Source organism: Astatotilapia calliptera, chromosome 1 (genome assembly GCF_900246225.1).
Source record: "Astatotilapia calliptera chromosome 1, fAstCal1.2, whole genome shotgun sequence".
Taxonomy (NCBI): Eukaryota; Metazoa; Chordata; class Actinopteri; order Cichliformes; family Cichlidae; genus Astatotilapia; species Astatotilapia calliptera.
The window spans coordinates 725479-749256 of record NC_039302.1 but is presented as its reverse complement, the minus strand read 5'-3'; the positions used below and the strand labels follow the sequence as shown (position 1 = coordinate 749256).

Below are 23778 nucleotides of genomic sequence, written 5' to 3'. Positions count from 1 at the left end.
TGCAACTGACTGCTCTTTTATTTGTGTTACCTGGTGAAGTTCAGCGTCTGGCTGTTGGGCTAGTGTCAGCAAACACTCGGCTCTAGCGTCACTCTGGGTTCTTGGCTAGCTAAGCGTTAGCATGCTAGCTGGCTAACTTAGCATTAGCATGCTGCCTGTCCAGATGCTTGCAACGAGCCAAATGTGTGTTTGCAGCATAATGGAGTTGTTTCTGTCCTGGATGCAATTTCCACCTACCATGCTCTTATCCATTTGTGCAATAAAAATGAAAGTTATGTCCCCATCCATACTGTAGCCTGAGCCAGTGAGAATTGAAATCAGCTGATTGTAGTGCATATGCAAATTGAACCGGTAAATAAGATTGATAGCAGTTCCAAGGAGTTGGACGACTGGGAACCGGTTCTCAATTCCATCTCTACATGCATATGTACTTGAGTGACAGTCCATTCTTTATTTAACACGATGTTGACCCACCCTATGCAGCTATAATAGCTTCAACTCCTCTGTGAAGGCTTTCCACAAGGTATAGGAGTATGCTTATGGGAATTTTTAAACTATTCTTTCAGAAGCTCATTTTTCAGATCAAACAGAAGGCATGGCTCTCAGTATATGCTCTAGTTCCTAAAAGTGTTCTGTCTGGTTGATGTCAGGACTCAGTTAAGTTCTTCCACACCAAACTGGCTCTGCGAATGTTTCTATAGACCTTGCTTTTTGCACTGGTGCACAGTCATGTTGGAGCAGGACGGAGGCATTCCCAAACTGTTCCAACAAAGCTGGTAACCTGAAATGGAGAAGCGTGATTCAACACTCCAGAGAACACGCCTCTACTGCTCTACACTTGGTGGTGTAAGGCTCGACCATAGAAACCCAAACTGTTATTGAGCTAATCTGAAGACCCCATGAAGTTTAGGGGTCTGTAGCAACTTTGCAGAAAATTGGCTACCCCTGCACATTATGTGCCTCAGTATCCACTGACCTTGGATGCTGGCCTACCGCTTCATGGCTGAGTTGCTATCATTCACAGTCACTTCTGCTTTGCCACTAACTGTGGAATATTTAGTAGCATGGTGCTGTGATGGGATGCCACCTGCGATGGGATGCACAGGTGACATCGCATCACAGCACCATGCTGGAATTCAATGAACTCCTGTTTGTAGAAGCATTTTACATGCCTAGCTGCTTAACTTTACACGCTTGTGGTTATGTGGAAGTGATTAGAACATCAATTATTTAGGTGGGTTAACATTTTTGGCAATATAATTTAATTACAAGAAAAAGTAGTATAATGGGGAATTAAAAGAAATGCTTAGGAGGACATTGTTAGAACAAAAATGGAATGATCCCACTCAATTTGTCACACTGGTAAAAAGATACGATTGATTGCTGGGAAGTCATTGCTAATGAAGTACACTTTTATTAACATTTAACAAGACTCTCACATCTGCTAAATATACTGAATTGCTGCTTTCTTCTCTTCCACCCCAACAGCTGCTCTGACCTACAAGTGCTTGGGGGACAGGTGGACAGTGTACTGTCATGTGATCCGGGATAAAGACCTTTGTCAGGACATGAGGTGGTACCAACGATGCTGTGAAACCTGTCGGGTCTTTTATGCTAACAAAATACTGCACAAGCGCTAATAACCAAAAGCACATACTCCCTTTTAAATGTTATATAATACTGATAAATAATCTACAGAAATTCTTTGGGTTTTTTTTTATTTAAAACAAAAAAGGTAAGTATACATAAATGTATACTGGAAACAAGAATATTTAGCTTGTAATTTTAATGCACATTAGAAAATATCTGATATTTTACTTGCTGTAGACAAAAACAAAGAACAAACTTTATTGTACACAGCAACTGACAAATGTGTGTTATATAATAACCTGGCAGGTCCACTAAATAACATGTGATTCAGAGTAAGCATGAACTTTCCCCTCTCCTTCTTTTGTATTGTTTCTGTTATATAGCAAATTTCAAATCATTGGTCACTTTTTTAATGTTTAAGTAACATTATGTAAGTATTAATAAATTACTGTAATATGTGCCTATGATCAGGAGCCATTGTAAAATACTGTAGAACTCTACTGAATCACTCCAGCTTATAATAGAAGACACACTGATCTTACTCGGGTGTGGAAAGCTCATGTAGCAGATAACGATGAAAACAAATTCTGGGGCTCTGGTAGTGTTTGGTTTGCACTCAGTCATTCTCCACCACCCTAAGGGGGGTATTCCATTTTGACCTTGGGACTTTAGGCTATATTTGGCACAGATATCCCTGTATACTATGCCAGCCATGCCCTGTCTGCTAGCATCTTGGGACCTCTTTGCACAGCCTGCACCTGAGGTCTTGCCTGGTGTGGTAGATCCCAGCCTCTATCAATCTTGCTTGTTCCTGTGCAAACATGATTAGTGCCTCTGTGCCTTCCAAAATGGTTCCTCTACTTGCTCTTCTTCTTTCTCAAGTTACTGCCGCCTGAGATATTCAGAGCTGGTTGGTTTCGGTGGTGGTCACACCTTGGGAGCGTACTTCACGTATTCTTGGTAATCGACCAAAAGGGTCCAGTTTTCCAGCTGCCATACTGAACACCTTGAACGCATCAGTTTTTTGGGGGGGGCTTGGTATCCATCTCAGAGGGTGGGGATCACAATATCTCGTCCTGACCTAAAGTCCTGGCTTCCCCTTGCCGTAGCGTTCATGTACCTCATTGATCTCTAGTTGTGATAGCAGTTGCTGTCAATTTTGATCCTGGTAGTTTTTGTTTTTATAAAGTTGTGCAAAGGAATTAGGTCAGCTAATCTTTTTTAGTTTGATAGTAAGATTTTACAGTTCAATCATTTAAACTGCCTGTAGTGATCAGGAGCAAGAATATAACTATTTCGCTAGCAGTATCTGATTAGATGCACCAAGACCTGAAGCTAGTTAACCTGTATAGTTGCATATACAGCTAAACACAAGTCAGAACCAGTATTTGTTGTAGACACAGCTGACAATTCTGTTCAGCCTGTTCAAACCTCACTGGTGCTGCTTCTTCCTCTTTTAAAACTGCCAATCAAAAGTTATAAGCACTTATTTTCCTCAGTATGAGGTGCTCAAAAGAACATCAGTTACTAGTGTGATTACTATCCAGATAAAATAGCCAGATATAATATTTTTTCTCAAATGGCCAAAAAATGTAATACTTGATGAATTTTATGGGGTCTTTAATGCTTTTAGCTGTAAGACTAGAAGGTGCTGTATGAATGCCAGTTCATTTCCCTTATACAGTCAGGGAGAACACATGCGTGTTGGTGTGTATATCATCATATGATAAACGTGTTTTACAGTTGGTTGAATGGTGCTATCTTATAACTTGTTTCACATTTGTGGAATTCAGATTATGTCCGTGTATGATCCTTACAATTAATGGCTGTCTGCTTTTATTTGTTGGTGGATTGATACCATTGTTTTGACAATACTTTTTTTCTTATGGTATAAATATTCTTTATTATTCTTGTACTGTTCTTTGTTAGTTGCACATACACCATGTTTGATTAATAAAATTTCAATAGTAAGTGTTTTTCACCGTGCTGATTGAGAGCTGGGTATTTGTGTATGCATGCATTTGTTTGTATATTCATGCATAAAGACGTGTCATAGATGGTTAATTTAATAAAATGAAAATTATACTTTCTATGAAGAATACTGTATGTAAGTATTAAAAATATTTTATGCTGTGATTTAAGTATCTCTTATATTTATGAACATTTTTGCCTGAAACTTGATTAAAAGGTTGTGACGTGCAGCTGAAAATTCTGGAAAAGCCTAGAAAGTGGTCTTTTTTTAAGACTAAATGTAAATCTTGAAATTTGACATTTTTTCATATTTTAGAATTCGCCACGTAAATTTAGAATTCACTTATAAACAGTGAGATATGCTGGTGGTAGAAACTGCATTTTGTGTTGACTTGTGTCTAACAATTACATTTTTTGCTGATCATCAATTTATGTGTGATAAACATATAAAAAATAGGAAATCAGGAAAGGTTCAAACACTTCTTGACACCGCTGTCGGTCAACACAATGAGTATATAGGGAGAAATGTTTAAGATACAGGTACACCATCACGTGTACACGATTTGAGAGCAGAAAAGAGAAACAACCATCCTGCATCCTGACATCACTCTGAGCAGCTGTGTGATTTTTATGTTAACAGTGTCCCAGATTTGTGACCCACTTGGTGACAGAAAAGTGCCAGGCTGTTTTTAAGTCTTGTTTAAAACACACTGTTACTCTCACGGTACTGAAACTGCGATCCAGTATTTGTGTTTCAGTCTTTGTAATTCTTTAATTATTGTTGTTCATGTTTTTGGGTTTCTTTAGTTCTCAGTGATCTTAGTTGTGTTATCTCAGCCTGTGTTTGAGTCTGTGTTGTTTACCTCCTGTACACAAGGATGAATTATTGATCCATTAATTAATTAATTTCACAAAAAAGAATTAAACTCTCAATGAAAACCTCGTTTCAAAAACCATTTTCCGATTTCCAAAATCGTTTTTTCAAAATAGGTAAATGGATTTTTTATTTTTATTTTTTTAAGAATAGCTGTCAGTTCTCCTATTCTTTATATCACTGCCCTCTGCCAAGACCGGAGATGGCACTACTGATTTAAGTTAATTTATTTAATATGTGAGTGCATAGATTCATAAATGATGATCAAAGACAATGTGTGGTTTTATTTTATGTTTTTACATGATGCTTGTCTTTATTTCTTCAGTTTGAAAAGTAATACTCAAAAGTTGGATGATGAATTCATCAAAACCCAGCCAAATCCCAACAAAGTATACTAAATGTCACTGAATGTCAGGTATATTCCAGTCAGTACAGTTTAAGCATTCACTGCACCTACAGTGCTGTGAAATATACAGTAAATGATGTGGAAGAAATTTTCACAGAGATCATAAAGTAATTAAATCAAGTAGTAATTAAGTAATTAAATCACAGCTCATAGTTTGGTTGTTTATTTTCAAATGTTTTTTTCTGTCTGTTGGTCTGTTTGATGACAATTTGGACTCCTCTGGGAGATGAGGACACACCCACATTTGTGTCATACCGCAGTCATGTTGTCCTCCATAAATAGCAAAAAGCTTAAATAAATAGATGATTTTATGCTTACTGACATCTTAAAAGGTACAAACTAATTTAAATAAAGAGAATTCAGAGAAAGTAAAAATATTTGTACATTTATAAATACTTCAAATATAGAACAAGAACTTTAGTTTTTAACATTACGTGCTAATCAAACCCTAATGTCGATCACTGCACGGCACAAAATACATATTATTTATTTTCCTGTTCAAGCATGCTTCATGTTTATTGGTTATGTACAATGGTTTTACTGGACCAGCCCACTGCAGATCAAATGTACACTGCATATGGTTAAGGAACAAAAGTTAGTCACACACTGATTTAAAATCAAAGCAAAAAATCAAAACAGCAACAAACAACCTAAACGCACTATTTCTCAATAATAATGAGATACGTATGACACTTTTGTTTGTATAATGATTCATTTTTCTACACTGATTACTGGTCAGCAGTCACAGATGTCAAGTGTAGCATCCTGTGAAATAATAGCGCGTGTGAGATCGCAGACGGCATATTGTGTCGGATGCTAAGTGTAGTTACATCATTCTGAGTAGAAACAAAGAACCGCAGCGACCCCGCAGCATCACCCAGTCTGTGAACGGAAATACGACTCTCCGCCTTCAAAATAAATGCCCGCATCTTTTCAACGCGGTTCTTCGGGTGCTACATTACATGTCAAAGCGATGTTGTTACTGCAAAACAACATGAAGGAAGCGATTAAATACTGTAACGATGGGTGTCTGGCAGATAAAATCTGCTCTAATTAAGCAAAGTTCAACTGAAATGCAAACAAACAAATAGATGAATGCATTAAAAACACTGATGACGTTGCTGGAAAGCAATAAGATAAATCAAACTGCTGATGCAATTCTTGCTGCTGATCAGAATTGTTGCTTCTAAGTGAAAACGTGTTTTTGTGTTTGTGTTACTTCTCAAGCTTTTCCTCTGAAAGCGGAAATCAGTGCTGTTGGTGTCCAGTTAATTTGATAGTACTCAGGCTTCGCACAGCAGGCAGTTTGAATTTCCACCCAGGCCCTTCGCGACAGACCCACAGCTGTAGTCAGCAGTAAACCAGGAGGGAAAACGTAGGTCAATGGATTCACTACAGCCCGCTCTGCGTGGGCAGGAGCGTGGATCCGTGTTTAACGTTTAAACCAACCGGGACACTAAATGTCATTGTGTTCACAGTTCGCTGTGGTCATGCGTGTGGGTTTGGTTTGCTCCTCTGTAGGCTGGCGGATAATGTAACGGGCTGAAGGCGTTTTTGGATGCTGCGGGGTGCGCGCTGCGGATTCACATCCAGATGATCCTCCATTCATTTTCCCGTTTTTTGGCTCTAACGAGCGCCGTGCCGTTTCGATCCCGCACCCAGCTGATCAGATGATTCTCAGCTCTGTTCACAGTGAGTCCGTGTAAGTGATTTTTGTACAAATACAACCAGGGGCGGATCTAAAGAAATTTTCTTAGGGTGGCATAGGAATCAAATGGGGTGGCAAAATCAAAGCAATTTCTTTACATACATTCTGTAATATGCATTATATATGGTTAAAATACGTCAAACGCAGTAAATGTACACGTTTCGTAGGTTCTTATTTTCTTTAGCCCAAACAAATGGAAAATATCTGTTACATAAAACAAGTGAATGTAGATTTCATGTACTGTATAGCCTGTGTAATAAATAAACATAGCCCAATAAGTACAAAATTCAGAAATCTACACAACATGAGGTGGTTTAGTTAAATTAGAAATAACCACGTGGTTACAAGGTTACATTTACACAAAATCTGCACTGTCATGAAAAGATTTTTCACCTGAAATTTAAACCTAATTTGTCATAATTTATTGAGGGCCAGGGTATAACTGGCCATTTTTGACTGCTTTTCATTTTACCTTTGTATTTCACTTTTAAAAATTATTTACCTTGTCTTGTGTGCTATCTTTTATTTCAGCACAATCTGAATTTACAGTTATGTTTTCACTGGCATACTGTCATAGTATAATATGGGCACAATAATCTAAAATCACACAAAAAACACAAAATCTGAGTAGAAGAAAGTTGTATTTTGTTACTGTAAAAGCCACAAACATGTTTAGCGAAAACTGTGAATTTTAAAAACTTATGCACAATTTTTGCATACAATAAAATTATAAACAACTATTTTTCTAAAGATGCAGCCAAGGCCTCTGTGTTTTCTGTACAACTATTTGAGCCTACTACTAAAACTAAAATTATACAAGTCAAATCGAATCAAATCACTTTTATTGTCACATCCCATGTGCAGGTACATTGGTACAGCACATGCAAGTGAAATTCTTGTGTGCGAGCTTCACAAGCAACAGAGTTGTGCAAAATACAATAATGTAAACAAGCAAATTACAAGAATGGCTACATCTGAAACTAATAAATATATGTACAATATATAATAGTGTATGCATTTCTGGATGTGTATACTAAATATTTTCCTACGTGTGTGTGTGTGTGTGTGTGTGTGTGTGTATACACATTTTTACAAATTAAATAGTAAAAAAAAATAAAATAAAATAATAATAATAATAATAAAATATATAAAATATACAGAGTTGAATATGTGCAAAACAAGTGGCATTTATATACAGTGTGGAGTGCATAATGTTGAAGTTCCAGTAGTGAAGCTGAGGTGTCTATGACGTGTTCAGCAGTCTGATGGCCTGGTGGAAGAAGCTGTCTCTCAGTCTGCTGGTACGGGACCGGATGCTGCAGAACCTCCTTCCTGATGGAAGCAGTCTGAACAGTTTATGGCTGGGGTGACTGGAGTCCTTGATGATCCTCCCCGCTTTCCTCAGGCACCGCTTCCTGTAGATGTCTTGGAGGGAGGGAAGCTCACCTCCAATTATCCGTTTAGAGCACCGCACTACTCGCTGGAGAGCTTTGCAGTTGTAGGCGGTGCTGTTGCCGTACCAGGTGGTGATGCATCCAGTGAGGATGCTCTCAATGGCACAGTGATAGAAGGTCCTGAGGATGCGGGGGCTCATGCCGAATCTTTTCAGTCTCCTGAGAAAGAAGAGGCGCTGCTGCGCCTTCTTCACTGTTTTGTGTCACAATAAGATGCCACACAAATTATTTGTGCCACTCCAAAAAATAGTTTCTGTCCACCACAAGACAGAGGAGCACATCACACTCCTGAAACCTGCAGGTATGACAACAGGAAGTGTATCACTCCTGTTTCCCACCTGGAGACAGCGTTTACACTGCAATCTGCCTTTGATGACTTTTTGGCAGCGACTGTGACATCCAGCAGTGCCCTCAGTGTCACACAAAACAAAACAATGACTACACTATACACTAACTGTACACTCCAAACACGCTAAATGTCACAAATCTCTCAAACCACACTGTTGATGTCTCCTCTTTCTCGCTCACTTGCTCTCACCATCGTCACTCCCAAAGCTCTCTCACCTTCCTAAGGTCGACATGGTACATTTTCCCACCAATAGGAAAGTAGTGACGTTTTGTTGTTGTTGTTCATGTTGTTGTTTTGTGCTGTCCTTAGAAAATGCAGTTTTTACAATTTCTTCTTGCACAAAACGTGACGATAGTATTCAGAAAAAAGCATTGTCTATATATATATAACTCTGTTTTCACATGGCGTATTAACACAATTTAAAAACTACTATATAGTTTGAAGTCTGAACTGTCAAAGGAAATTGAAATTGAAATGACGACTCAGTCAGTCTGCATCTTGTTGCTATGTCATGTGATTTGGAGGCGATGACGTGTCCGTAGACCCCAGAGGGTTAATACCGCACACCTTCATTCCATTTCTACAGTGTTGAAATCTAAAATCTCACTGCAATAGACAACACTGTCATATGCAAAACTACAATGGCACAAGGATGACAAGAGATTAGTTGCCACCGCAGTAGATCCGCCCCTGAATACAACTAAAAACGTGAAATGTTGATTTGTATTTATTGATTTTGACAGACATGTCACTATTGCTGTTATTGTCAGAATGTAGGTTATCGATTGGATGGGAAGGAATTGTGTTAACTTTTTCGTCCATTATATTCGTTGTTGTGACTGTGGCCTGTCTGCATTGTGTCTGTTTGATTCTGTTATGTGTCTTATTTCACAGAAAACCAGATTAGCACAGAATGAACATTTGACTGTGTTGTTTCCAGGTGTCAAGCCTCTCCTGAGGAAGAACCGATTCTTTCTTCCTGCCATCCAGCAGCCATGGACTCCCTCCCAGAGTATTCTCTGTTCCTGGTTCGGATCCTGGAAGAGTTGGACACCAAGCACACCACCATGTCCTACCAGGACCTGTGCAAGTCTCTGTGTGCTCGCTTTGACTTGGTGCACTTGGCCAAGCTCCGCAGCCTGCTCTTCCACACAGCCTGCCTGGACCCTGCCTTCCCAGCCACCCTCTTCAAGGACAAGATGCGCTGTTCCACTGAGGACCCGCTGTCCAAAAAGCTCATGGTTGCAGCGGACATTGTCACCATGTTCAATTTGATCCACATGAATGGAGGAATAGCCAAAGATAAGCTTCCTATAGTTCAAAGAGCCACGTTTCACAAGAGTCAGTCAGTGGAGTTCTGCAGGTCTGACAGTGATCACCTTAAGTATCAGGACTGTGACAGGGGGATTGGTTATGAGCACATGGATCACCCCAGGGAAGGGCGCCATCACCACCACTCTCAGCAGCATCCTGTGGCTCAGAACGCCCCTCCCTGTGCTAATTCCTCTGATTGCAACAGCCAGCAGCGCTTTCTTGTCTCCTCAGGACCAAACTTCCTCCTGGGCATAAGGAAAGACATGAAATGTAGAGCAGGCTCTCTGGACAAGCTGCATCATCTGCCTCAGTACTCTAGCAGCAGTCCACCATCACCACCTTGTGAAATGCAGAGCACCTACTTTCCTATGGACATAGACACCGAGTCCACCACTGACCAGGAGTCCCTGCAGAACATGGGACATCCAGAGCCCTTCTCTCTTCACACTTCCATCCAGAAGAGAAACGATTTTAAGAAGGATTTTCACAATTTTGTGGCTTTTTCACCACAGGTTTGTGTTTTTAGGGTGCTGTTGAAAGGAATTACTGAGACAGATGTCTATAGGGAGACGGCCAGGTGACATATGAGATGGTACACAAGTTTAGTAAACGAAATGGAAATTTGAGTTTCATTTGAGTTGAATAGTCTATTGGAGATTCATAATTTAAATATACTAAATTATACCCTAACCCGTGTTTGTAGACACACAAAAATGCACACAAACACGTAAACATATATGTAAAACATTTTTAAAAATTTGAAGGCAATGTTATGGGCATTTTATTTACGTCCTCTGAAATGCAGTGATGAAAAAAAAACAATAATACAAGGTTGTTAAAGTGTGACCCACAGGCCGGTGGCCTTGATCATGTGTTTTGCTGCTCACTAGTTTGATGGCCAAACAACACAATACTATGATATGACACCACAAGTATTTCTCCTCAACTTTGACTCTTCTGCTTTAGCAAAGTAAACATTCCTCACACTGACAAATACAGCTGGTGTCAGGAAATGTAACAGCCACCCAATGAAATATTCATTGTCACAAAAACAACAAGTGCTAACCTAAGCCTCCATTTTCTGAACAGACAAATTATAAAGAATATGCAAGTACTGAGTGAGTGCATTTTCCCCTTTGCGACCCTTAATCATATGCTGGCTCCCTGAACTGACCGTGTCGAAAATGTTTTGCTTCTTTTAGAATTGTGAACCAGTAAAGACAGACAGAAAGTGGGAGAGTGGGTGGACATGCAGCACAAGGCCACAGGTCATACACCTGGGCTGCTGCCCGCCGGTCATGTGGTTTCCTGCTCACCCACTGAGCTAAAGTGGCACCTTGTGTACAACACACACGAGAGTGTTTTAATATTTACTTATTTTCTCCCACTATTATCAATACCTGCTTTGATTTAGTGAATAATAGTGTTATCTTAATAATCTCACATCCCAAATATTCTAAACGAACTAAACATGAAAGATTCGATGTCCTGTCAATAACACACACACATAGTATAATAAAAATGTTTTGTATACGGTTTTGTACAGTTTATTGATACAGATGTTCCTGACACCTCTATTGTCTTGTAATTAAAGTTGATTGATGTGCTAAAAAATAGTAACATAATGGATGATGTGACTAGATTCTCTACACCGAAGATCAAATTAGTCCATTTGTATTTTATAAATCAGTTATTGCCCAGATTTCTCTGTAGTATTGTGTTATTTCATAATTCTAAACTTTCTTAATCCCCGAGTTATGATTGATAATTGCTGCATTTTTGTGCCTTTAAGCCAACTCCATCTTTGTCTTGGTTATTGTTGCAGGTCATCACCAGTGAGTGCAAACAGGGCAGTAAGGCTGCTGAAGGTTACCACAATAGGGAGTTACGTAAGCCTGCTACCTTCTTCAACCGTAGCTTCGAACTGCCCTACAGTAACCCCTACTTTGAACCGCCACTTAACTCCCCCCTACAGGACAGACGGAGGGTGAAGCACGAGAGCCTGGATGACTTACAGGTGTCAACTTATTTTGGTCCAACCACCGTCTCTGAGTGTGTTAGTAGCAAGAAGCACATTAACAAAGCAGGGAAACAGCCAGTATGGCCCATGAAGAGCCTCAGTCTCAACGCAGAAGAGGGCCCTCCTGTTTCAGAAAGGATTTTTCAAAGCAGCAGACCACTCAAAGAAAACCATCAGTGTAACATTATTACCACTGAGAGTGAGCAATATTTTCACACCCCGATGCAAAAGGTATCAGCGTCACCTGGCTTTGCAAAGAAAAGTACTGAAATAAAACCCAAGGATATATCACTGATGGGTAGGGGACCCGGAGGTCTGGACAATGGAGACGTAGCCAAAAGGTTTGGGGACAAAAATACGAAGAATGCATCCTTTCAAGAAGGGGAAAGCGCCTCTAGTGTTGGAACACAAACTGAGCGGATTGAACAGAAGAAGCTGAAAGAATACCAATCTAAGTATAACGACAGCGAAAGGCACGGTTTGAAACGCTCAGTTGAGGAGTGTGAGGTCATTAGTGATGACATAAGTGATATTTTTCGTTTTCTGGATGATATGAGTGTTTGTGACTCTCTGGGTGTTGTTCAGTCATCATGTTACAATAGTAATGGGTCTCTGTCTCAGGTAAAGTCAGAAGGTGACAGCTCCCCTGAATGCAACACAGTCAAATTAGCCAAGTCTAAGGTAGACCGCCTGTTCCATTCACTTGAAAACACTGATGATGAGCTCAAAACAAGTGTGTGTAAGCTTGTGAGGAGAATTGGTGAGATTGAGAAGAAGTTGGAGTCTTTGTCGGGGGTTCGCAGTGAAATATCCCAGGTACTTTCCAAGCTCAACAAACTGGATGAAAAGATCCAGGAGCCTGAGGCCAATGGGAGGCACGGGGAGAAAGCATCATCATCATCATCCAGGTCCAATGCCACACCGACAAAGGCTCAACCCTACCCACATCCACATTTCAACAGTACTGCTCTTTCACCCCATGTTTACCAGTGCAACACCACTGGTCACAATGTGAAAACAGACAATGGATATGTCGGAGAGTGGTGTTGCTCAGATGGGAGTAATAGCAACACTCTTGGGATTAAGGCTGTGAAGAAAGGCATGCTATTCAGAAGGTCTTCCTGTTCACTCAACGAGGAGCCCATGGCTACCGAGTCGAAGGTTGCTAGCATAACCAACTCTCTACAGGACCGGGGGACTGTGTCCTACTCCTGTCACCCTGAGGACAGAGACAAGGATAGGCATCGGAAGGTTAAAGAGGTATGTGTGTGTGTGTGTTTGTATAAAGAAACACAAATTCAGTAACAAGAATTTTGCATGGCACTTGTAGATTTTATGGAATCATTTTACATTGTATTCACAAAGCATGAGAGAGTTTTTAAAGGGAAACAATCTGGAATGTATATTGTGTCCTGGAGTTATCACTTGTATGATCAGACGAGATATCGGGGCAGTAGGTTTATAAGTATAACTGCTGATATTCGTCTACTTAACTAAATGCACATTCTTATTTGTATCTGTCATTCTTCTTGTGAAGGTGATGTTAGATCATGCATTATGCTGAACTGGAGTTAGTATAAGAAACCAGTCATTGTTTTAGTCTTGGCTGCATTTTGGTCACCTTAACAAGCTTGTGTGTTGTGTCTTACTGGTGACCCTGGTGTAGAAACATCTGATTGGCCTGGACAGACCTCTAACTGATGGAACACCTTTGGCATGAGTCAGAGCAGAGACCGTGAGTCAGGCCTTCTTATCCAACATCAGGCCCAGGATCCTCCAGCAGTCACCAAGCTCAGCCACCAGGCCACAACCAGGCTTCAATAGCCCAGGACCAGGCTTCCTTATTAGCCTCCAGCCATTTTTGCAGAAGACAGACTGTCTAGGGTTGTGGACAGTGAATGCTCCTACTTTTCCCTTCACAAAGCACCTTATGTTTTGCTCCTGTGCCTTGTCATTTGCACATTATCAACTGATTGGCGTCACAAACCAACAAGGTCGGCTAATATCAACAATCTGCTTGACATTCTCAAGTAACACACTTTTGTGGTGTCCGACTAGCGTAACAATCAAAAGGGGAAAGGTTTCTATTGCTTCCCTCTAGTGCTGACACATCTAGCATTCCTTAACAACTGTGAATTGTGGAAGCCAACTGTCAACTTCCTGCTAAGCAACAACTAAACAGGTTAACTGTGTTTGTTTATATCTTAATTGAGCAAAGATGGGTACAGTCTCTGAGGATGAGATTGAGGGGATTAAGAAATCTCTATGTTGTATGTCAGGAGAGTTTTCTAATATCTCCAAACAACAGAAGTTGCTATTGCAGTATGAATGACTTAATAGTAAGTGGAATACAGAACGTATGGCAGAGCTGCAGAGGAAGAAGCTGGCATCTCTCAGCTCTGGGTACTTCTTGAGCTTCTCATGTTCCTTTTTCCTGATGTTGCTATCACTCAGGATAGCTACATCGATCACTGTCTTCCTCAGCTTGTTCACCATTACAATGTCCAGTTGGTTAGCCATCACCAGTTTGTGTCTGTATCTGTAGTCTCACCTGATCTTAGCTCTGTCATTCTCAACCACACTAGAGGACGTGTCCCATTTTGACCTTGACTTCCAGGAAACACCACAGATGTTCCTGTATATTATTTTGGCCACCCAGTTATGTTGCACATCTTTGGGGTCTTGCCTGGTGTGGTAGACCCCAGCCTCTGTGGATCTTGTGTTTAGAGCCTGTTCCTGTGCTGCCATGATCAGTGTCTCTTAGCTGTCTTTCAGTCCATCCTCGTCCAGCCACTTGATGTCAGTGTCTTCTGTCTCCACCTTTGGCCAGCTGATTATCTGATCACTGGCAAGGTGTAGGTACTATGATATGGTGATGTGATATGTTACTATGAAGTCTTTAACATTAGATGTGGCCTCATTATTCAAGAATTTGTATGAGGAGAAACATTTTAAATTCGATTTTGGATTTAACAGGTAGCCAATAAAGAGAAGCCAGCATTAGAGACATTTGCTCTCTTTCCTGTCACTGTCAGTACTTTGCCTGCAGCATTTCAAATCACCTGAAAGGTTTTCATATAGCCTCGAATTCTCCCATGAAGGTTTTTCAGCTTCACTCTGAGTTAGGATGTTTTTTTAATTTTAGAGATATTGCACAAATACAAGAAAGCAACCCCACATATTCGTTTAATGTGCACATTGAAGGACATATCCTGGTTAAAAAATGACTCCAAGATTCCTCACAGTGCTGCTGCAGAGTAAGGTAATGCCACCGTAGCTCGTTAGAACGTGTATGCTTTACTGTTTCTGTTCTATAATTTGGAAACTAAGAATTGGGAAACTTTTCTGATATACTATTTCTTCTGATTATCAGTTTGGCTGATTTACAAGTACTCTTTCAAGAATCTTTGAGATTTTTTGAGAAAGGAAGGTTAGAGATTGGTCTATAATCAGCTAAGACACTGGGTCAAGTGATGGCTTTTTATGCAAGGATGAGAGGTGAAACGTCTTCAAGCAACTTAAAGAAGTCCAGACGCTTTTCTTTGCAAGCTCCTTTGACTACGATGACCTGGATGACTGAGAACCTTCACAGACACTTTTTATGCAATGGTTTACTGCCAGCTTAAAAGCCTGTAGTATGCAGCCTGTTAATCAGAATCAGAATCAGAATACTTTATTGATCCCTGGGGGAAATTATTTTTTGTTACAGTGCTCCATTTTAAACCAACATTAAGACAAGACAGACAATACGCTAACTAAGAATAGTACAATATATACATATATATACATACATACATACATAAGTCACTCATAAATAAATAGTTGGAAAAGAAACATGTGTAGTTGTAGCAGCAAACAGTGTGTTAAGTGGATGCGTTGTACAGGGAGATGGCCACAGGCAGGAATGATTTCCTGTGTCGTTCAGTGGTGCATCATGGGTAATCTCAGTCTCTCACTGAACGAGCTCCTGTGACTGACCAGCATGTCATGGAGTGGGTGGGAGGTGTTATCCAACATTGTCTTTATCTTGGACAGCATCCGCCTCTCCGACACCACCTTGAGGGAGTCCAGCTCCATCCCCACAACATTGCTGGCCTTACGGATCAGTTTATTAAGTCTGTTGGCATCTGCGACCCTCAGCCTGCTCCCCCAGCATGCAACAGCATAGAGGATCGCACTGGCCACAACAGACTCATAGAAAATCCTCAGCATTTTCTGGCAGATGTTGAAGGACCTCAGTCGCCTCAAAAAATAGAGACGACTCTGGCCCTTCCTGTAAAGTGCTGTGGTGTTTTTAGCCCAGTCCAGTTTATTGTCAATGTGTACTCCAAGGTATTTATAGTCCTCCACAATGTCAACACTGACCCCCTGGATTGAAACAGGGGTCAAGTGTTTCCTGGTCTTCCTGAAGTCCACGATCAGTTCCTTGGTCTTTGCCACGTTGAGCTGCAGATGATTCTGCTCACACCACGTGACAAAGGAGTCGACCACAGCCCGGTACTCTGTCTCATCATCCCTGCTGATGCATCCAACCACCGCAGAGTCATCAGAAAACTTCTGAAGATGGCAGGTCTCTGTGCAGTGGCTGAAGTCTGTGGTGTAGAGGGTGAAGAGGAAGGGGGAGAGGACAGTCCCCTGTGGTGCCCCTGTGTTGCTGATCACCTTGTCAGACACACACTGTGGGAGACGTACATATTGTGGTCTTCCTGTCAGGTAATCAACAATCCAGGACACCAGAGAAGCATCCACCTGCATCGCTGCTAACTTATCACCCAGGAGGGTCGGCCTGATGGTGTTGAAAGCACTGGAAAAGTCAAAAAACATGACCCTCACAGTGCTCGCCGGCTGGTCCAGATGGGTGTAGACACGATTGAGCAGGTAGATGATGGCGTCCTCAGTTCCGAGACGAGGCTGATAAGCGAACTGAAGGGGATCCAGATGTGGTCTTACTATGGGTCGCAGCTGGTCCAGGATGAGCCTTTCCAGGGTCTTCATGATGTGGGAGGTCAATGCCACGGGCCTGTAATCCTGGGGGCCACTGGGACGTGGCGTCTTTGGTACAGGGACGAGGCATGATGTCTTCCACATCACCGGGACCCTCTGCAGACTCAGACTCAGCATAAACAGTTTATGAAAGACTCCACACAGCTGGGGGGCACAGGCCTTGAGGACAAGGGGACTCACTCCGTCTGGTCCAGCAGACTTGCCTGAGTGAAGTCACCTCATTTGCATCTCAACCTGGTATTGAGTGAAGGTGATGGGTGGGGGAGGGGTGTCAGGAATCTCACAGGAGGCAACATGTGAAGAGAGAGGCTGGCACAGTGGTGTGGCTCTGGATTCCAGGCTGACTGCAGGTGAGGTTGTGGGGGTAATAGAGATAGACTAATCATATTCAAAACTGAAGTATTCATTTTTGTAGGATTCATATTATTGCATTACTTCTAGGCTAGACTACTGTAATTTGTTATTATGAGGACGTCCAAAAAACTCCCTGAAAAGCCTTCAGCTGATCCAAAATGCTGCAGCAAGAGTCCTGACAGGGACTAGAAAGAGAGAGCAGATTCCTCCTGTGTTGGCTTCCCTTCATTGGCTTCCTGTTAAATCCAGAATACAATTTAAAGTTCTTCTCATCGGCTGGGGGATGTGTGTAAGTATTGCTGTTCAGCAGTGGGGTGTTTGTGTCACGTCCCCCACCCAACAGCACTCTAGTTTTCATACAGTAATAGTCATCCCGTATATACACTCACACTCCACAGCACACTGTGTCACACTCTGCCAGGTGCGGGGGTCTACAGGTCGTTTGTGGGGCGCTGTGGCTGCGTCCTGGCTTGCTGTTTCAGAGGGACGTCTCCTTACCGCACCGCCGGGGGGATTGTCAGTGTGTGCGTGTGTGTCTTTGTGTGTCATTAGTGGGTTCGTGGGTATTATTAGTCCTTTATTCAGCCAGGTAAAAATCTCATTGAGATCTAATTTCCAAGAGAGACCTGGAATCAGGTGTTTCTTGGGTGTGTGTGTGTGTGTGTGTGTGTGTGTGTGTGTGTGTGTGTGTAGCTGGGTTTTTCCTTTCCACTGTTACTAAGCACTTGCTCAAAGGGGGATCAAGTGATTGTTGGGGTTTTCTGTTGTCTTTGTATTATCGTGGGGTCATGACCGTGCAGTATAAAGCACCATGAGGTGATTTGGTGCTTTATAAATAAAATTGAATTTAATTGAAAAGTGAATAGGACTTTTCTGAGCATTCTTGTAGCAATGGTGTCTAAAAATCGATCATTTGGAGGGAGTGAATATTGAAGTTAACTCAGGAACAAGTTTAAAAGAACATAAGTAGTGCTGAAAGTATCTGGACGTAATGATATATCTGTGAGATGGTTGTAAATATTTCTCTGCGGTGATTAAAATCTGCTGTGTTTATCCTTCGCTGTTTTCTTAGACAGATCGAAAGCGTCAATATGAGCTTCCCCAAGTGCAACGACTCCAAAAACAATCAAAGGATTCCTACCTGACTGAGCAGGTTTTTTCACCGCATCACTTCAACCCTTCTGTCAAGGCCCATATGAAAGACAGCTCTCTGTACGCTGATGTAAGGCTCACCAGTCCATCAGCTGGGATACGTGGCCAGCCATCCTGGACCATTGAGGAATACAAACGCAATTCAGGAAAGAAGGAAAAGCAGCTCACTGCTCTTGACCTGCAGGTACAGTTCTGGGCTCTGCATACATATTGCATATTATGAAATGTCGAGCAACTTAATTTCTGAACCATACCCTAGTCATGCTGCTGTAGATTCAGGCTTCTGGGGGTCCTTCTATGATCCACTGAGCATTTTTTTCTCCACTCACCTCTTGTCACTCATTAAATTCTGTCTTCTATCTCATATAGTTTGTGTTTTACATACTTATCACTTAAAATCTTCACAAAAATATGCATGTATTATTGAAACCATTTCACTTCAATCCCACCAAAAGCAACAAGAAGTAGTGGGTAATGAAATCTGTTGGAGTATCTAATTGTTGTTTTGTTTCGTAATACAATCACACAATGATATTGTCCAAAAGGAGCCAAGAATCCATCCTGGCCATTTATATTCAGCACCAAGTCCCAAAAAGTTGATTGTGTTCATCTGGATGTAGCGTTTCCAGAAACATTTGGTCACTCATCAACTGACTTCTTCAGTCTTCAGCACCAAGGACAGTACTTTGACAAATAAATAAATTAAGACCATACACGAGGAGGTCTTGCAACTTTGGACGTATAGAGGGGCACACTTAAGGCAGCTATTACTCCAACCCGAGATACAATCCTTGTCATAGTTAATACAGTGTTTTTTTATCGTACCCAGGGGTGACCCAGAAAAAGAGGTGTGTGCTGTGCTTTGAACAGGCAAAAATTGATTTGTTCCGTGCGATTACCAGAAAGGGGGAGAGTGACTGTCATTTTTAGCATCTACGTGGATGTTAAAATCACCCACAATAATTGTTTTAACTGAGCTGAGCACTAAATCAGATAAAAAGTCTGAGAAATCAGACAAACTCTGTGTAAGGCCGAGGTGGACGAGTACAGGGAAGTGCAGTAGTCCTGTTCCAGTCAGGCAGCCATTTATTTTGCTCCTTCGTCCAAAGGAAGGCTGCTTGGGTGGTCTTCCAGAGTGGATGTTGGTAACATATGGAGGCCTCAAAAGGTAGCAGACCAGTTGACCAGCAGGTCATGCAGTTTTGGGTGTATTCCAACCAGGCAAGCTGCATGGTCCGGTTGGAATTCCAGCTCCTGATTGACCTATTTAATTAGCAATGGGTGGTGAATTTAAATGTATGGTAATGACAGATAATTTTGATATCAGACATAGTTTATCTCCCCACAAACACACAGTTTTAAAATAAAACTTTTTTTCCTGCTCATTTGATAACAATTCCCCACTTTCACTCACTTACACTAACAGACACACACGCATGCACAGACACACATGCATGCGCACACACAAACACACGCATACACACACAACAGATATTCTGGTTATTCATTTGAAATTCTTGAGTTTAGACATTTAAAATACATAATTTCACTCTGTAAGTAATTTAAAGAATATGAGCTTTTCACTATTCATTCAGACGTTTATAGTAATAAGCCTATTGGAAGCTCTGGATACCAGGATGATTGAATTAGAGACTCATCTGAAAGCCTGATGCTCAGCCTCCTCCGCCCCAGCTTTGCTACCACCGATGGTACACCTGGACCTCACACAGAGTTTCTGTCTGACTTCTCACTCACAATAAAACAATTATTGTGGGTGATTTTAACATCCATGCAGATGCTAAAAATAACAGCCTCAACACAGCATTTAATTAAAAAATGTTTTTTTTAAAAGCCAAATGGAAAACATCCCTAATTGTTATTTATAGTCTTTGTGTCTTTCATCAGACTCAGGAGTCGTTAAACCCCAATAATCTGGAGTACTGGATGGAGGACATCTACACCCCAGGCTATGACTCGTTGCTCAAGAGGAAAGAGGCAGAATTTAGGAGGGCCAAGGCGTGTAAGATTGGAGCACTGATTGCAGCTGCTACTTGCACTGTGATCCTGGTTATTGTTGTTCCAATTTGCACCATGAAATCATGAATAAATGAGAAAGGTGGTAGCCATGCACAATGGATGTTATACTTCTACCTGTAGGTGTTTTCTTTTTGTGGACCAGTAAGTGCAAAGCAAACTGAGTGACAGCATGAGAATGTACGACTTTACATTGTTTTTTTTGTTTTTATGGTGTTTACATCTGGGAGTATTGCCAATGTAGAAATATTAAGGTTATAAAATCAGCAAGTGCATAATATCTATCTGTCTATCTGTCTATCTATTAGGGGTGCAACGATACTCGTATTGATATTGAACCGTTCGATACAGTGCTTTCGGTTCAGTATGCATATGTATCGAACAATACAACATTTTTAATTTATTTTATCAACTTTTCTTCGGACGATGCTGTCTGTGTTCAGCGCTCAGTGGATCTGCGTTCGACTACTCTGCCTAGACTGTCGAGCGCAGATTCACTGAGCGCAGCGCAAGCTAGCAAGACAGAAGCTAAGCTCGTTGCAACATGGCAAATTGAACCTCCCCCACCCTCATTCAGATCTGGCGTTTGGAACTATTTTGGTCTTCATGTGACGTATGACCCTGAAGGTAAGCGAGTCATGAACTAAAGTAAAACAGTATGTTGGATGTGCCACGCAATGCTCAATTACATGGGTGGGAGCTAGTGCGTTAGCGCAGTTAGCTCGTTCACGTGTTGACGCCATCCAGCCCCACACACGGGGCGATCCGTGGTAGCTCGTTAACAGAGATTTGCCGTGTTGTGGCGTTAAGGTCATTTCAACGAGATTAACGCTGACAGCACTAGTGGGAACACAACGAATATGACTGCACATTTACTCCGACATCATCCTAGTGCAAAGACAAGTGGAAGCAGACAAAAACAACAAGCACGCATGCTACAAACTTTAGCCGAGTCGTTTAGACAGCCGTTAGCACAGGATTCTCCTTATGGGGACCTGATATGTTTAATATGCTGCTGAGAATATAGCCCAGAAGAAGCGTATAGTATAGCTTTTATTTTGAAAGAGCCATTTCTCTGTAATAAACTCTCTTTTCCAAAGATGAGGGATTCCTCAATCAGATAGTTTTTTTTTTTTTATTTTGTTGTTTCAGCAACATTAAATTTAAAAACTGTACTTTTGAGTTAAAATATATATTTATAATTTTAATAAATGACAAATTAAAAAAGCATGAACATTTTCTTGTATCGAAAAAATTTCGAACCGTGACACCAAAGTATTGAACCGAACCGTGAATTTTGTGTATCGTTGCACCCCTACTATCTATCTATCTATCTATCTATCTATCTATCTATCTATCTATTTTAACAATTCTAGTTCATTGTAATGCTAGATGGAAGGTAGTTGATGTAATTGTCCATCTTAAACAACTACAGCACATGATAACAAAACTGTTGTAATTTTAGCCAACATATAGCAACTTATGATAGGGTATATATTTTTTATTTTTCATATGATTACTGTACTTTATTTTGTTCAAAGTTATTTTTTGATTAATTATCTAGTTGTGAGAATTTATCTTTATCAATAAAAACAAGCATTTTGAGTAATGACATTTATGCTACACATTTTTCTAAATAGAAATATGTATGTCCTTTAGCCTAAGTACAGTTATACTCCAAAGTAGATGTATGACTATGTACAGTATGACTGTACAGCCAATGTGAATGTATTGATAACTTTTAGCCTACTTGTGAAGAATGAGAATTACATTTGAATGTTGCTGCAGTCTCCTCCTCTTTTTCTGAATTGTAACCAGCCAAAAGCACATGTCCTTTAAATAAAAAAGAAACTGTGGCTTTGTTCATTTCTTTGCAGGCATTTGTTCAGTGAATATTTCTACATCAGTGTCCTAGCTAGCGAACTCACCTAAGAGGATTAAATGGGCTGGACAATTAACTGGACCAGCTTCTTTAGTGAAGCCAAATGTGTAAACAGAACAGAACAGCTGTAATGTTGTAGTCCAATGAGCTGTGTAGGTGCTCATTGGACTACAACATTGCATTACAGATTTTCAACTTATTGAACAGTTGAAAATCTAGCAGAACATTAGTTCTGCTAGATTTTCAACTGAAACAATTCACATACATTCGCTAATCTGTTCCAACTTCCTATCCAACTGATCTCCACTCAGTGTCTTAGACCCAAGCTATTCTGCCAGATACATGTTACTACAGATGAAATTATCAGTCTACTTTTGACTTTACACTTTTTTTAATTCTGTACATTCTGTTCATTTAATTTATTGTAAATATGTAAAATATTAGTCATTTATTACACAAATGGATTAATAATGAATGCATTCCAATGCAATACCCTCACATTTGTTTGAAACTATAAACTTAATTTGAATGTTATCCACCCGTTGAATGGCTTTTTCCACGGCCTCTAAAAGTAGCCATACGGGCAGACAGATAATATATTACTGCACAATATGTGCTGAAATGTCCATACTGCGCGCCATGATAGCAACTTTTACAGTTTCATTGACACTTTCAGTAAAATATGAAAAGAAAAAACTATTTATTTTTACTTAGAGACACAAAATGAACATATCCAGTATTCATGTTCTGTATAGGTGTTTACTCAACAGACCCCTCTGGCTAACTGGCTTTACTTTTGTCAGTGATCAGGACATCAGTTTCCCCATTCTTAAATACTTCTAAATAAATGGTTGTGTTTTAGATCCTCAATGCAAACCATATCAATCTGCTGGAAACCCAGCTCTAAGCAGGCACCCACTGTGTCGTGTTTCTCTCTCCTTTTACTATCTATTGCTTTGAACTCGGAGCTGCAGTAAACTGTGAAAGTCTGTAAATATTGTTGAGATTTGAACCAGCTTGAAGTGTTAATTGAAAAATTATTGTAATAAAAACAAATTCTTCTGACTGTTAATGGATCTGTGTTTTTCTTATTCCTACACTGCATTCATACCCGAGAACACTTCGCCACTAAAGAGGAAATTCTTCTCAAAAGCAAATTATCCCTCCTGTCAAAATGGCGTGCTTCCACCAACACAATTACACAGCCTTTACTCGTCTTTTAAATTGTGCTGAGGCAGAACTGTCAAAGTTGAATTGCACAGGATGCTGTACTGTAGTAATGTGAGACCCACTGGGAATCTTGGCCATACTGAACATACTCACCAAAAAACATTTCTGTCACTAATTTTCACCAACAGTCTTCTGCCAGGCAGCTTTAAACATAACAACATATGATCTGGACAGTCTACAGCTTTATACTGATGAGTGTTTTGAGTGCGTCATCATGGGGAAACCAAACAAGACAGAGACTCCCTCCAAAAGAACAGGTACTCCATCCACAAAGAAAAGCCCCCAGGAAGACTCCCTGGAACTGGTCTCTCTCCACAGACAGTGACATGGTCGATATTTTGGAATCTATAGATAAAAACCTGTTCAGCTTTGACACAAACCCAGACCACAGCCAGGAACTGAGAGGAAGGGACTTCAACGACCAGTTTCCTAAGGG

The 23778-nt window shown here is 40.7% G+C and overlaps 2 protein-coding genes across 7 annotated transcripts in view; both read left to right on the top strand.

The window, feature by feature from the left end:
* The window catches only part of adamts17 (ADAM metallopeptidase with thrombospondin type 1 motif, 17), a 108852-nt gene extending 105212 nt beyond the window's left edge, over positions 1-3640 (top strand). For both annotated transcript variants that reach the window (XM_026183489.1, XM_026183405.1), the window contains one exon: positions 1489-3640. In XM_026183489.1, coding sequence (XP_026039274.1) covers positions 1489-1640 — 152 coding nt within the window. In that variant the 3' untranslated portion in view covers positions 1641-3640. The remainder of the gene's footprint in view (positions 1-1488) is intronic.
* Positions 3641-6104: 2464 nt separating this feature from the next.
* Positions 6105-20559, top strand: minar1 (membrane integral NOTCH2 associated receptor 1). Of its 5 annotated transcripts, XM_026183694.1 has the most exons (6): positions 6105-6216; positions 6363-6543; positions 9293-10178; positions 11492-12946; positions 18117-18380; positions 20102-20559. In XM_026183694.1, exons 2-6 carry the CDS (start codon positions 6512-6514, stop codon positions 20297-20299), a joined length of 2835 nt encoding a protein of 944 aa, XP_026039479.1. In that variant the 5' UTR covers positions 6105-6216; positions 6363-6511; the 3' UTR covers positions 20300-20559. The 5 variants fall into 5 exon arrangements, 4 of the variants coding, with proteins under 4 accessions (XP_026039479.1, XP_026039566.1, XP_026039396.1 ...); XR_003273761.1 differs by lacking the exon at positions 20102-20559 and adding an exon at positions 13353-13868 and having other exon boundaries at positions 6105-6543; positions 18117-18162; XM_026183781.1 differs by having other exon boundaries at positions 6105-6533.
* Positions 20560-23778: the final 3219 nt, after the last annotated feature.